The sequence below is a fragment of the Dryas octopetala genome, chromosome 5 (assembly GCF_963921425.1).
Source record: "Dryas octopetala chromosome 5, drDryOcto1.1, whole genome shotgun sequence".
NCBI classification, from domain to species: Eukaryota; Viridiplantae; Streptophyta; class Magnoliopsida; order Rosales; family Rosaceae; genus Dryas; species Dryas octopetala.
The window spans coordinates 9,736,748-9,752,093 of NC_141370.1; the positions used below are offsets into that span (position 1 = coordinate 9,736,748).

General features: G+C 35.0%; 2 protein-coding genes across 3 annotated transcripts; one reads left to right on the top strand and one right to left on the bottom strand.

The window, feature by feature from the left end:
• Positions 1 to 4,470: 4,470 nt before the first annotated feature.
• LOC147284112 (putative glucan 1,3-beta-glucosidase A) lies at positions 4,471 to 9,246 on the top strand. Of its 2 annotated transcripts, XM_086244271.1 has the most exons (11): positions 4,471 to 4,529; positions 4,859 to 4,942; positions 5,077 to 5,192; positions 5,299 to 5,418; positions 6,126 to 6,311; positions 6,995 to 7,153; positions 7,684 to 7,853; positions 7,947 to 8,099; positions 8,263 to 8,615; positions 8,814 to 8,993; positions 9,124 to 9,246. In XM_086244271.1, the coding sequence occupies exons 2-11, from the start codon at positions 4,867 to 4,869 to the stop codon at positions 9,207 to 9,209; spliced, it is 1,599 nt and encodes a 532-aa protein (XP_086100397.1). In that variant the 5' UTR covers positions 4,471 to 4,529; positions 4,859 to 4,866; the 3' UTR covers positions 9,210 to 9,246. The 2 variants fall into 2 exon arrangements, with proteins under 2 accessions (XP_086100397.1, XP_086100396.1); XM_086244270.1 differs by lacking the exon at positions 4,471 to 4,529 and having other exon boundaries at positions 4,702 to 4,942.
• A 57-nt stretch (positions 9,247 to 9,303) lies between these two features.
• On the bottom strand, positions 9,304 to 14,632 carry LOC147284113 (uncharacterized). Its single transcript, XM_086244269.1, has 8 exons — positions 14,234 to 14,632; positions 14,004 to 14,120; positions 13,358 to 13,584; positions 13,055 to 13,266; positions 12,835 to 12,937; positions 12,196 to 12,566; positions 10,954 to 11,446; positions 9,304 to 10,652 (listed from the first exon to the last, which is right to left on the bottom strand). The coding sequence occupies exons 1-8, from the start codon at positions 14,391 to 14,393 to the stop codon at positions 9,504 to 9,506; spliced, it is 2,832 nt and encodes a 943-aa protein (XP_086100395.1). The 5' UTR covers positions 14,394 to 14,632; the 3' UTR covers positions 9,304 to 9,503.
• Positions 14,633 to 15,346: the final 714 nt, after the last annotated feature.

Genomic DNA, 15,346 nt, shown 5'->3' on the forward strand with positions numbered 1-15,346 from the left:
TAGGTTTTATCGCATCTCCAAATTTCATCCACTTCTGATAAATAAACAAAATGTCAAAGAACTTCAGGTTCTTATTTGACTGTTTAATGTAGAACTACATGTTCTGATCATATTTTTTGAGAATTTCAAATTTCTCAGGTTTTGAGTAAAACCAAGGAATAAGGAACTTCACGTTGTATACGTTAGAATATCAATTTCTTTATAAGTTTGATCTCTCCATTCCATGATAGGAGGTATAAATACAGTATAGATCAAAGATTTAGAACTTTAGGTTCTATATAAAGAAAATGATATAGCCAACTAATGTACATAATGAAAAGGATTAATTACCAATGTACAACATCTAAATTTATAGATCTGAACTTTTGGTTCAATCAATATTGGCAAATTAAATACAAATAATATGTTCTCATGTATTCCCAAAACCTCAAATTTGGAGTAGGTTAGAACTTCGAGTTCTAAATATTTGCTCATCAAGAGTCAAAACATGAACATCATGTCACATTAACATATTTCTGAAACTTCAGGTTCCAGATTCAAAACATAGACTTAAATTTAATTTAAAACTTCCGAGTCTAAAATGTTCGAGCTTTGAACTTCAAGTTCATATTTAGACTTCAAGTTCTTATTTTCCTAATGTTTGTACTATGTTAGAACTTCTAGTTCTTAACAAGATTCATATATTTTGAACTTCAGGCCAAAATAAATTGCTCAAAACTTTAGGGTTAAGGCTGCATCAATTAGAATTTCAAGTTCAAAATGATATCTATACTCGAAGCTTCAGGTTCGATGTTTAGGACTACAGGTCCATATAAAAATAATGCATAGCTAAGAATTAAAATAAGTAAATAAACATAACGATTAAATTAAAGTAGAAATTGTAAAACATTGCATTAAAATAGACTATGGAAACTTCTGGTTCCAATAATATGAATCAACAAACTTCAGGTCATGATTTGTATATAGAGATTGAGAAACTTCAGGTTCTCATTTAATTACACGATTGGATAAAGATTGAAGAACTTCGAGTCTTTATTATATATAATAAAAACAAGACACTTCAAGATTATGATTTGATCACATGATAAGAACCAAAGAATTTAGGGTCCTCATAAAAATGGAAGAACTTCAAATCTTCGTATGATTAAATGATTAATCAAAATTAAGGAGCTTCAGGTCCTAATATAATATGTGATAATCGTCGTGTATATCATATATAAAGCAAAATTGAGTGCTCAACAATATCAAGACCTCAATGATCGAATATGTCATATTTGCACTATCATCGAACGTGTACTTCATTGCATATTGTTCCAATATTGACCAATTATCATGAAACTTCAGGTTTCGATTGAGTCATGAAACTTCAAGTTTCGATTGGATCGTATGATAAGGAACTTCAGGCCTTAATCTCATTTATGTATGAATAATCATATATTCAGTGCATAATAATATAGAATGGGTAGTGAAATATAAACATAATTAAAATAATACTGACATTAAAATTGCATAAGAAAATTCATATAATATAATCATATTAATTATGAAACTTCAGGTTCATAATATTATGATCCATAAACTGTAGGTCATCAGTTTTGATATATTCAAAACTTCGGGTTCAAAATTTTGGTACCCATTAGAACTATGGTTCTCAAACTAGGTATTAGAAATTTTAGACTTTTGTATGGATTAAGGAACTTCAGGTCCTTGTATATGAGCAAGGAACTTCAGGTCCTTGTATGTTAAGTAATAAGGAACTTCAAATCTTTATCTTATTTAATTGTATAACATGCAATTGAGGAACTTCAGGCCCTCCTTTTAAGGAACTTATAACACTCATTTGATTGTACAAAAACTGAAGCACTTTGGCCCTTATCTAATTTTATGAGGATCATTAGGCCCTCAATTTAATTTAATGATCAAAGAACTTCTGGTCTTGATCACAATTGTGATAATTAAGGATCTTCTTGCCCTTAATTAATTTTAGATATATATATATCAATATTAATCAATAATCTCATAAGCAAATTCCCAAAACTGGAAATAAGTAACATAATTAACCAAAAGATATTGTATATGTCGCAATATAAAACTAGAAACACACAATATTGGTTGTGCCGGAAACAACACATGAATAAAGTAAAAGATGATAGCCCTTACTTATAGTTCATGCATCTCACTTATATATATGCCCAGAAATCTCCATAAATATTATAATATAATATTGCCATATATATGTATACGAAAGCACAAACTAACTGGAAGCATACCAGCCGGAGATTAGATGCAATAAGATCATAGATATATAAATCGTATATAAATTGTTATATCATCACTAACAAACTCATGAAAACAAAATCTCAATGTTGAGAATGATTCCAAAGGTCTATTGAATGATTCCAAAGGTCCATATTAACAGAGAAGTCAGTCCTACTCATCAGGCTTCCTTCAGAACAAGTGACACTTGTTCTGAAGTTTGTGATGAGGTGATTTTCCTCTAATCCAAGAGTACTAGAGCTTGTTGTTGCTTCAAAACTATCTTTGTCATCTAACAAGGTTTTCCACCAATCAATTTCATTTTCTATATGTGGTGATGATGGCAATGGCCAGCTAAAATTCTCTTCTGGTTGAATATGATCTGAAGTTGTAGCTTTATTGCTCAAACAATGTAAACTTTTGGTGAAGGTTCGTGGTCGAGGTCTTACTATGATGGACTTTGTTGTTTCTTGTGATTTACCTTTCATCTTTTCGATGCCAGCTGAAGCCGTCTTTTTCCTTATCCGAGAACTCCAGTAGTTTTTCAGATCGTTTGATGTTCTTCCAGGAAGTCTTCCGGCAATCAATGACCACCTAAACATATTTATCACTATTAGAAATTTGTTGACACTTCAATTTTTTTTTTTGGTCAAAACACTTAAAATTGTTAGTGGAATATTTTATTTAACTGCATTAATGTGTACTTTTTCTTTATTGTCGTTTTCTATTTAATTTCCTGAGACGGTCATGGAGGGGACGAGATGGAAGAGTCATTGAAAATGAAGTGAATTGGTGAAGGGGAAAAGGAGCCATGGCAGACATGATAAGTGGTGGGTGGGAAGGAATATTGAAACTTACGTGAAATTAAGCTTAAATAGGTTATGAGATTATTGGATTAGGAGAGAAGCTATATGTGTGTTTTTCTTACATAAATATGTCAAAAAAGATATTAATTCAAGCTTATGTAGTCAAATCCACCATAATTTCAACAACTATGGAATAGTAACTATTGGCGCAGTTGTACTAATAGTTATTTAAATGTTTCAATTGTAACATAAAAATCGCCAAATGTATTAAGTTTTTTTCTTAAATGGGATTGATTAAAAGACCATGGTACGACAAAAGAAAATGGTTAAACTTGTAAGTTATTTGTTTTTTCCTTAATTAGTTACCATCCGAAAAACTTGTTCTTTAAAGTAGCATGTTGAAAAGCACATGCACTGCATTTTTCAAAAGAAAAGGAGGATCCGGACAAAATCGATGAAATGGAAGAAATTCTAGTGAATGGAAAGAAAAAACAAATAAAGAACGAAAAGATTTTTATGTTGAAACGAAAAGTTCCTCACGTGGCATGACATGTCATGTTGTCAGACCACCACGTGGCATCCCGTCAGAATTGTGGGAGTGTCATGTAAGTATCACATCAGCATTTAATAGATCTCTTAACAGTCATAATGATAAAGGTATGATATTGCAACAAATTGAAAAAATGAGGTATGATATTGTAAAATTTTAAACATGAGGTACTAAATTGAAATTTAAAGCAAACTTAAGATACTGAACTGAAATTAACCTTTTTTATTTTACTAAAGCTAAAACAAGATTTTTTGAACAAAGACAATTGGTTTATTGAGTAATTGGAAAATATGAATAGTAGGCCCACATAATTTAGGAGGGGCCTGACTGTTTCAGTCATCATATATGAAAGAGTAATGCTTGTTGGGACCTTTTCACTGACCATATAGGCTGAACTATATGAAGTGTCAAGTGATTTGTTAATCTCAATTGCAATATTAATGGAGATGCATATACAGATACAATTGACATCTCATATGGTCCGGCCCATATGATCACTTGTGAAGGTTCCAACAGCATTGTTTATATGAAAAGCCAAAATCAACTCTACGAATGATGTTGAGGACGAAAGTCTTTAGCTATGGCAGAACAAAGCTGGTACATGAAGTGTGAGAGCTTGCAAAACTCGTGGTAGGAAATTTACTTTCATACCTGTAGGGTTAGAATTCAACTATCACCTTCCTCTCTCCCAGATTTTAGAAAAAAAAAAAAAAATGCTGGTTTCATGAAGCTAATCAAATACAAACATGTATTCTGTAGATAAGGTGGTGGAACCACCTCTCCTTTACTCCTTTCCAAAGTTTTATTTCCACCTTTTTAAGTATGCCTTTTTAACCTTCTCTCCTTTCTTCATCCAGCCAATTTCAAAGGGGTAATGTAATCTCCAAGCAAAGTGACCTTTTGTACAACTACTACGTGTGAGCTTTTTTGGTACCCTTTTCATTTTTTGTCACTCTCTAACATGTTCTTTTCTTCCTCTATTATCTTAATGGGGTTTGTTTTGTCTTGACTCTGGACAAGGTTTAACAGTATACTAGTTAATTTAATGAGAAAGGCAATCCCTATGATCTTTGTGCTTGTTTACAAAGTTTAATTTGGTATAAAAATTGAGTGATGTGGAAGGAACTACTAAGATTCTCCCAGGTGGGGTTTTGGGGGTTTGGATAATCTCTCATTCTTTATTGGGGTTTCTCTTCTGTTGCTGATGGATTCTATATTTTTGCTTTGTGGGTGCTTTTGAAGCCAGCATTCTTCATGGAACTTGTTCTTAGCAAATGGGTATGCGCATTTCTACTGTCCTCTTGGCTCATCTTCTCTGGAGTATACTCAGGTGAACTCCGATGCTTCAATTTCTTGAATTCTTTGGTTCTTTCTTGAAAATGCTCAATCTCGATAGATATCAATAAGCAAAACTGATTAGTTTTTGCTTTTAAAAATGTTATACGTTTTATTTGTTGAGCCAAGTGGAGGGATTACATGGGGACTCTAAAGTGAGAGGAGTGAACTTGGGAGGGTGGTTGGTTGTCGAAGGTTGGATTAAGCCTTCACTTTTTGATGGCATTCCCAATGTAGACATGCTGGTGAGCTTCTTTCCAGAATTTTTTTTTTCAGAATTTCTGCAATTTTTTTTTTTTCTGATTTTTCATAATTGTTTCAACTGATCCATTCACGAATATCGAAATGTAGGATGGAACACAGGTACAATTAAGGTCAGTGACCTTGGAGAAGTATGTCTCTGCAGAGAATGGGGGAGGGATGAATGTCTCAGTTGATAGAGATGTTGCATCTTCATGGGAAACCTTTAGGGTAAGATGCCTGATCAAATAGTTTTTTTTTGGTCGAAAGCCTGATCAAATAGTTCATTCCTATAATTTCTACTGGTTTTTAAATTTTTTTCTTTGAGTTGAAATTCTATTGGTTGTTAACTTATAAATGGATCTTAGTCTTGTCTAGTTAAAAGAATCCGTTGAGCCCTTAATCTGCTGATCTCTCTAACATTTCCCTTGCAGTTTCAAATAGTTGAAAGAATTGATGGGTAAGTGGAAAATAATTTATCAAGAAATTTTCTTTCGTCTCAATCCCCTTTTCAGAAATCTGAACTGATTATTAGGTAAAGGGGCAACTGACCAATCAAAAGAGCTAACAACACCTTTCCTAACTTGGCAGAGTTTGCTAGATAATGGAGTTTTAGCATAAGATGATACTTTTGCTATATCAAACACCTTATGTTAGCTCTTTGCAGATATTAGACTTCTCTGTGTTAATAGTTTGAGAATTTTTGAGTAGTTAATGAAAATAATATTATCTTCATTAGATATTTTATTTATTAGAAAGGTATAATTAAAATAGTTTTATTTCCTCTATTTTTCCTTTCTGGTTTCTTTAATCCAACGAGGGGGAATTAATTATATATATTATAAGAATATGCTTGTTCAGAAATTGGACTCTAGAAAACGGAGGTCCCCATTTTATTTGGTTCATGCTTATGCTATGTATTTTCTGTTTTCCTGCAGTTGTGGAGAGTTTCTGAATCAGAATTTCAATTTCGCGCCTCACAAGGCCAGTTTTTAACATGTGATGGTGACAGTTGCTCTGTATCTGCAACTGCAGAATCACCTTCAACATTAGGAACATTTTATATTGAAAGAAATAACAATGGCAGAGTTCACATCAAAACAATGAGTGGCACGTATTTTCAGGTTTGATTTTTGAGTTATTTGCCTTCATATTGGGAAAAGAATGAAAAAAGACCCACATTATTACCTTTAGAGTGAGGAATTGTGTGTTTGCATGCACTTGGTTCTACTACTATTCATCTAAGAGTGGGTTTAAACATCTTCGTCTATTCAATTTTGCAGCAGCTTGGTGAATCAGTTGTCGATCTCTGAATTCTCATCATGAAATATTTCTGCTGGAAAATCACTTTATATTTTGGGATAAATTACTTTTGGATTAAACATTTTGTGAAACTTGAGATGTCACTTAAAGGAATATATGTTGCAGACTGAAGGTGACTTGTTTCCACGAAATTTTCAAGTGTTTGGCTTGCATGAAATTTCCAGATTAATTTTCTGATACTGTACCAACTGTAGAAAATCTTAGAAAATATTTTTCCAGTTGGTTTTCTGTGAAACAAGTGAAGCCATAAATTATGCAGTTGTAGTTCACAATACTCATATTAGTGTTAAAATTTATGAAGCTTTGAAGGATTTTCCCACAATGTGATCACCGAAAGGAAGGCAATTAGGATAAGTTCTCTACTTAGCCCTTAAAATATTGATGTCACCACTTAGCATGGGGCTGACTCTTTCAATATTGATTTTGCTAAGGATCTATTGACATGGAATCTAAGAATCTAATAATAAAACATTATCACCTGCAGGCTACAATGGCAAATCAGCTCACGGCTGACTATCCAGGGAAGCCAGGATGGGATGATAATGCAGCCACATTTGAAATGACCATTGTTGCTAATAACTTGCATGGAGATTACCAGCTTGCAAATGGATATGGACAGAATAAGGCCAAAGAGATTCTTAAGGTAACTCTGTGTTACGTCCTAGCTACCACTGAAATGGGTGTATTTACACCCTCTTTATTATTAATTTGATAATCATATGAATGGAATGTCTATAGATGTCAGAATGGAAAATGCATAAAACTTTGAAATTCAGAAAAGGGGAAACATTTAGAACATTTTGCTTTCTATTTGACTGATTCTATGAGTATTAGTAATGGCAGAGGGATGTTATTTATTCCAAATTTTACTGAAATATAGAAAAGATAATTCTTACATTTTTAGTAATTGACCCTTGCAATTTAAGTACCTATTTATTCATCATCTGTGCATACTCGACATCTGACTTTGGCCCTGTCATCTACTTGTGCATACTCGAGTTTCTTTTTTTATTATAATTGTGGATATTGTCTTCATTGGTCAATGCCAAAAGATTATATGTTCTCTTGTGCAAATTTAAATAAATCAAACATTATACTTGCTAAATGAGAACAGATTCTTACAGTGTTTTCTTCTGTTTGTCTATTTGATATTTTGACCTTTTTAAACTGTAGAGACATAGAAACAGTTTCATCACTATAGGAGATTTCAATTTTCTGTATAGACATGGAATTAATACGGTGAGGATTCCAGTTGGCTGGTGGATTGCTTATGATCCTGATCCTCCTGCGCCATTTATTGGTGGAACTTTGGAAGCTCTAGATAATGCATTCTCTTGGGCACAGTAAGGTCTTTCTTTCACCTAATTCTGTTTAGACTATTAATACATTATACTTCACATTCAGTTCTGATGTCATACATTAGAACTGTGCTGCAGAGCCTATAATATTAGGTGCATAATTGACCTTCATGCGGCTCCTGGCTCCCAGAACGGAATGGAACATAGTGCTAGTAGAGATGGTTCAACTGACTGGCCTAATTCAGATAACATTTCACAAACATTGCACGTTATAGATTTTCTAGTTTCCAGGTATGTTGTCGATGTATTTTTGAATTGCTAAATACGGACCTTGTTACAGAGTTACACACTTGCATATGCCTTTGAATCTTATTTAATAGATAAATTATTATAGCTTGTGGGAAGCATGCAAAACTTTTTTGCATGCATCAAAACATACTTCTTTCATTTGCAGGTATGCAAGGCATCCTGCTTTGCTGGGAATTGAGCTTCTAAATGAACCATCTGCAGCTATGGTTCCATTGGATATTTTAGTTTCATATTACAAACAAGGCTATCAAACTGTTCGGAAATACTCATCAACGGCTTATGTAATAATTTGCCAAAGAATTGGAAATGCAGATCCATTGGAACTTTATCAGGCTAACATAGGCACACATAATATAGTGGTGGATTTGCATTATTACAATCTTTTTGACACTTTCTTTGTGAATATGAGCGCTGTGGATAATATACAATTCATATACAAGAGCAGGGAAGCTCAACTGCAGGCCCTTAACAGCGCAAATGGTCCACTGGTTTTTATAGGTAATGCAAGATCCCCTTTTTCCCTTAAACTAAAAACTTATTTACTTCAAGGTCTTATATTCAGGTTAAAATGTGGAATGTGAGCCTAATTGAAATAAGAATCAAAATGAAACTTTATGTTCACAGGAAAAGGTCAAAAGTTCTTGTTTGCTCTCAAGTAGTATAAGTTCTAACAGATGAAAAGTGATTTCTTTTCAGGAGAGTGGGTGAATGAGTGGAATGTGACAAGTGGGTCTCAGACAGATTATCAAGACTTTGGGAGGGTCCAGTTAGAGGTTTACAGTGCTGCTTCCTTTGGTTGGGCTTACTGGACACTGAAAAATGACAGACCGCACTGGGATTTTGAATGGAACATTAGGAACCATTATCTCCAATTGGGTAATTTTCTAGACTTATCTATTCTTTGTTATTAACAATATAAATGCAGACACACACCTAAAGGGTACTGAATTCAGTCTCTGATTACATGAACCATTTTGGTAACAGAAAACTATATATATTTATGCAGGTAATTCTCCAAATAAACGGAGTGTTACCGGTTTAGTGCTGCTTGGATTGGCATATGTGTCGTTCTATCTGCATCATATCCTGTAACAAACCACATCTGAGATGTATCATCATTCAGCAATGGAGAGGAATATCTAAATGCAGATTTTCTTGCTTCTTTTCTGCTCAACCATCAGAGTCATATTGTTTTGCAAATTTGCAGAGTCCAATAAAATTGTTGAAGTAGAGTATCTACAGAAAATGTCATTGATCCTGTAAGAACTATGAGGTTACATGTATTACACCCTTTCTCAATGATAAATGGCAAAATTTTCTTCCTAATTTCTCTGTGCTCACACTATATTGCGCTAACATGAATGTCATCTGAACTCATTTTCTTCGTTAAAGCCATCTTTTATAAACCAAAATGTAGAGTCTCTTTACCACCTGGCCGACAAAAAGATATCCTATAAAAAGCACCACTAAAAACCCAAAGTACGATAGTGGAAGGTGGACAAATCCCATGACTTCCCCAATTGGTGTGAACGGAATTGCGATTCCAATGGCAGAAATCAAAACTGTAGAACAGAGCACAGGCCATGAGGCAAACTCCTGAATGAAGGGGATTTTCTCTGTCCGGATCAAGTGGATAATGATAGTCTGCATGAGAAGTCCTTCAATGAACCAGGCAGACTGGAAGAACATAATATCTTTCACAGTATCAGCCTTATAATAGAACCAAAGGAACAGAAGTGTGGTTACATCAAAGAGAGTGCACACAGGCCCATTCCACAAAATGAACATGGGTAAGCCTTTCCTCGACCATTTTTGTGGGACTTTTACATAATCTTCTTCCATTTGGTCCCATGGGATTGCAATCTGGCCCACACTATACAAGAAGTTCTGAGTAAGAAGCTGCCTTGGAGTCAATGGCTCATACTTGAGGACCAAAGTTGCTATGAGAATTGAGAGAACGCTTCCTAGATTGGCAATAACTGACATTTTTATGTACTTCATTGTGTTCCCAAAAGTGAGTCGACCATGCTCAACTCCAGAAATGAGGACATTGAGGTCTTTCTCCAGTAAGATAATGTCAGCGAAGTCTTTTGCAACTGATGCTCCTGAATCAACTGATATACCAACATTAGCTGCATCCAGTGCAAGCGAGTCATTTACTCCATCTCCCAAAAAGCCAACAGTGTGGTTACCAACTGTCTGCAAGGACTGCACAACTCGGAGTTTCTGTGTTGGGGTGAGTCGAGCTAGTACTGTTGCTCTTTTAACGGTCTCGTGAAAGGAATCCTGGTCGAGTAGCTCAAGCTCTGGCCCTGTTACTACATCTGTGGTTCTGATACCAACTTCCTTACACACTCTTATAGATAGGGAGAGTGAGTCACCTGTTAATACTTTTGCTTTCACTCCCTTCTCAGCCAACCGCCACAGAGCTTGCTTTGCTGAGTCCTTGGGTGGGTCAAAGAATGTTATGAGGCCAAGGAAAACCATGTCTGATTCAGAAGTGTCATCATTGTCCTTGCATTCATAACTTGTTTGCTGCATCTTGACAAAAATTGTTAATGTTAGCAAACATTATAAGGTAGCAGAACTCTTTCTTTTTGGTATGCCATTCTCACATTCCTATTCTAGTTCATGAATCTCAAGGTCAAGGACTTTCATATGGGCATTATTAATCCACACAAATTGTATATTAGACTGGCATGGGTAAGAAATAGTTTCAAATTCAGTAATAGAAATTCTTACCAAAAATTAGGAAACATGCAAACTTCTGTAAGAAATAAATAGATACACTTGAATTCATTAAATACAAGAGAGCAAGAAAAGAATGCAGACACACCGTTTCCAGCCTCTTTATCGCTACTCCTATAACTCTTAGTCCCTCATTGCTTATTTCTTCAGTCATATTTATAATCCTTTGATAGTGTTCTGGAGAGAAAGTTATAGTTGTGCCCCTGTCAACCTCCTCGATAAAAGAACAAACTTTCATTACTTCTTCCAGAGCTCCTTTTGTCACCATGACTCTATCAGAAATGTGATGGTTTCTTTCTTCTGCTTCTCTTTCCATGATAATAGATACTCTTCTTCTTATGAAATCAAAAGGAATCTCATCTATTTTTCTCCACTTTGATGGCTGGAACCTGTAGCCATTTGTATATACATGTGCCAAAATTGCATCGTCCAGGGGATACTTCTGATCGGTCTTGAAATAGGAGTTAAGAAAAGCAAACTGCAAAACCTTTTCTTTAGGTATCCCCCAGCTGTCAAGATGATTAACCATTATAGCACGGTTCATGGTGAGTGTACCAGTCTTGTCAATGCATAAGATGTCCCTGTAACAAATGGAAGTCGAAGTTACAAACTTAGATGACAAAGAAATTTGAGAAAAAGATGAAATCATCTAGACTTAAATAAAGTTTAATGCAAGAGTACATCTTCTTCCTAGTTTAGAGTCTGACATCACATGTTTTTCACTTCAAGCTTATGAAAGTAACTTAAAGCATTGCTAATAAAACCTAGTTCTGAGCAGTATGTCCTCATTGAATTCTCTGAAGTTTTCTATGATTGTAGGCAATGTTAATATGCGAGAGTAATGCAGGACAGAACAAGGCAACACTTAACTACTTTATAGTTTTTGCTTAAAATTGAGATCAAGCATTTTTCAATATGTAAAATTTGTCAAGTTCTCAATTATATCTTACCATGCAACATAAAAAATTATAGGATTGAGAGCCACATTTCATGGGTGATTCAGTTTAGTATTGTATAATCAGTGTCAGTTTGGCACCACCCCCATCATCCAGAAAAAAATCAAATTAGAATCAACACATGACTAATCTAATCAAATGAAGCAGTTTTGTATACTTTATCTGCTGGAGAAATTGTGTTTTGACAAAGTGCATACAAGAGAGTTCATGCACGTAAAGGCCTTGCCTTATATGTAAACTTACACTTTCAAGACGACTATACCCGTTCCAAAATCCAAAATCCATCCAATTATCATCTTTTCAGCCAGCCACTAGTTTTTGTGACATATATGTCCATATAATTAAACAATCAGTATATTATAAAATATACTCACATAGATCCCATGTCTCGTATTGCAGTTAAGCTTTTGACTATGCATCTGTCTTTGGCCATAGAAAGTGCTCCTTTTGCAAGACTTGTGTTAACAATGAGGGGAAGCATTTGAGGAGTGAGTGCACTTGCTACCGAGACTCCAAAAAGGATGCTCTCAGTCAGATTATGAGATGTACTGTAGTCAGCTATAACTATGATAGTGACTACTACTAGCATAACGGCAACCAGCACGTAAGATATGCGGCGGACACCATTCTCAAAGTCATTTGGTGGTTTCTTCTTCCCAATGTTTGAAAACATGGTGCTCATGTATGTCTTAGATCCAGTGGAAACCACTAGACCAGCTCCGCCACCAGACACTACATTTGTCCCCTGAATTATTTACAAAACATCAGGAAATGCCATAATTGTTCAGTAACATGCAATACTTTACAAAATTATATTAAGTGGAATATGTTGGCGTTTATTCCTACTAAATAATGAAATTTATCAAAAAGATCCCATTAATATAGTGCTATTGGCGGTTACAATTTTTAAATCCCAAAGTTTTCAACTTGCAAGGTTCAAGCTCTGATGTTATGTGTATGGAATTGATACTTTCCAGCATAATTAGAACAATGACAGGTACTATTATACCTACCATGAAGCAAATATTTCTTAAATCTAGCAATGGTGTGCTTTGATCTTCTTTGATATCAGCTGTTTTTTCAGTTGTCCAGGACTCTCCTGTTAATGAGGACTGACTGTTCAAGAAGCATGGAGTGGTCATGTAATCTAATATTTGATGTACAGAAAGGAAGAAGACATAAAAGAACTCTGAAATTCTCATTATAAGACGGCAAGCTTTACAGGTACTATACCTTACAACAAGGTGTTTTGAAGATAGTAGCCTCACATCTCCAGGAAAAAGGTCTCCAGGTTCGAAAATGACAATGTCACCAGGAACAACATCCCTTTGATCAATTTGTACTACTAATTCTGTCTGAACAACTCTACCTGCACATCTTTGAACTTTGACTGGGCACCTTAAAAATTCTGAAAGTTTCATGGCCGCTTTTGAACTGCCATATTCCTGTAAGGAACATGGAAGACTAGTCTGAGTCATATGCTTAATATAAAAAGATATGGCGCCCATTTGATTGAACAAATTAAGCAAGGTATACCTGATAGAATCGGAGGGAGACACTTATGAAAACCAAAACAAGCATGATACATCCATTTGGGCTGTCGCTGGTTAGGTACGAGATTACAGACAAGACGATCAATATAATATTAAAAGGATGAAAGAAAGCATTGCAAAAAATATGCCACCAGCTCGGAAAAGAATAATCAACAGGAACATTTGGGCCATTTTCCCTCAATCTCCTTTCAGCTTCAGTAAAGCTCAAGCCTGCAGAGAAGCAAAAGTCCATAGCTTTTATAAGATTGCGAGGAGCTACAATGTATTGTCCCCAGAACCATACCGAGAGTCTTCCCAATTCCCATTTCATCGAATTTCTTTTTAACTTTGCCTAGCCTTTTGCGAGGAAATGAAATAAGTTAATAGTCAAATTCAAGAGGAATTTCCTTTATCTTGGCATTTCATCAAACATTTAAAATGCTACTAACTCCCCCATATTATTTCGGATCTCCAAATCTCAGTCATTTCCATGATTCGAAACAACCTTATAATACCTTGAGTCATTTTGTTTTTCAAAAGATACTTGCATCTATTAGGAAAGCAAATCTCATTGCTCCCATTTCCGATAACTTTGATTATAGAAAGAACAGAGAAATTAAGGTGAGTGATTAAGAAATAAGAACACTAACCCCTCTCTGTGGATCGAACATATTCGAAAACCAAATCCTTGTCGGATTGCGCCAAGGCGTATAACCAAGAGTAGAGCTTCTCCTCTGCCTCTGTCCTTGACCCCCCATCAATTTTTCCTGCACATTCCAACGAAACAACACAACCCCACATCAGAAACAGCTCCAAGAAGCAAACCATGAATTCACATACACATAAAACAAGAACAAAAAACAAAACAGATATAACACACCTCCAGACATAAGCCTGCGCAAGAATCGAAAGACCGAATTGGGGGCGCCATCTTTCTGGGTTTCGGGTTTGTCTACGAGGTTTTGGCGAATGGGGTTGTAGTAAGGAAGCCTGGTGTGGTTATTTGCAGTGAAAATGTTGGGGATTTTGAACCTGCCCATTTTCGCAAATGTAGCAGTAGCAGTTGGGAATGATAGAGAGACATAATATGTATCACTGGCGATAAGTGAGAAGAAGAGAAAGTTGGCATTTTTATTGGAGGGTTTGTTTGCTTGAAATTAAAGATTGGAGCTTTGAAGAGAAGGTAGAGAGAAAGAGGATAAACAATTAATTTGTTTTTTCTTAATTATTTCTCGTTTGGAATTTGGGGTGAGTTTGAGCTTCTTTGCTGCATTGCTTCTGTGGACTGTGGGTTTTGGTTGCTGTTTCTCTCTCTAGGACTTTCTCTCTCTAACTTCAACTACCAGACTTCAGTCTTCAGGTGACGGTTAGGTTGGTAAATAAGTTGCTGAGTTGCTGATCCTCTGTAAGTCATCGCCAGTTGTCAGGACTTGTTTGGCTGTAGAATTCCACTATCCAGGTTGTAACACTCATGAGTCATGACCCATAAGGCCCATAAGTCCATAACCCACTAAATCCAGAGATATTTCAACGTAAGACGTTTTTAAAATACAGAAAATACTTCATTATTTCGGATAATTTGATAATTTAATTCGTGCTATAAAATTGAGGAAAACAGAATGAAAAGAACACAAAAGAGATTAGTAAGTAGGTTACATCAAATACAAACTCTTTACAATATAAGACAACTATGAAAGACCATCCACTACCATGCCCATAATAAAATGATTTTATTAAAATCATATGATGGTGAATCATGAGGAGCAAATCAAGGATCATGTCCATTAATTGGAACCCAAACGTTGAGAGTTAATAAAAAGACCAATTGATATTCACATAAGTGTACGTTCTCAACATTCTTAAAAAATCACTTGGAACATAAACTAAGATGATACCCTCAATGTGAACAAATTTCTTTTTGTAATTTTTTTTTTTTTTTTGCTCTAATAGAAAAATGAAAGAAAAGAACAAAGATAAAGAATGAGGACGAAAA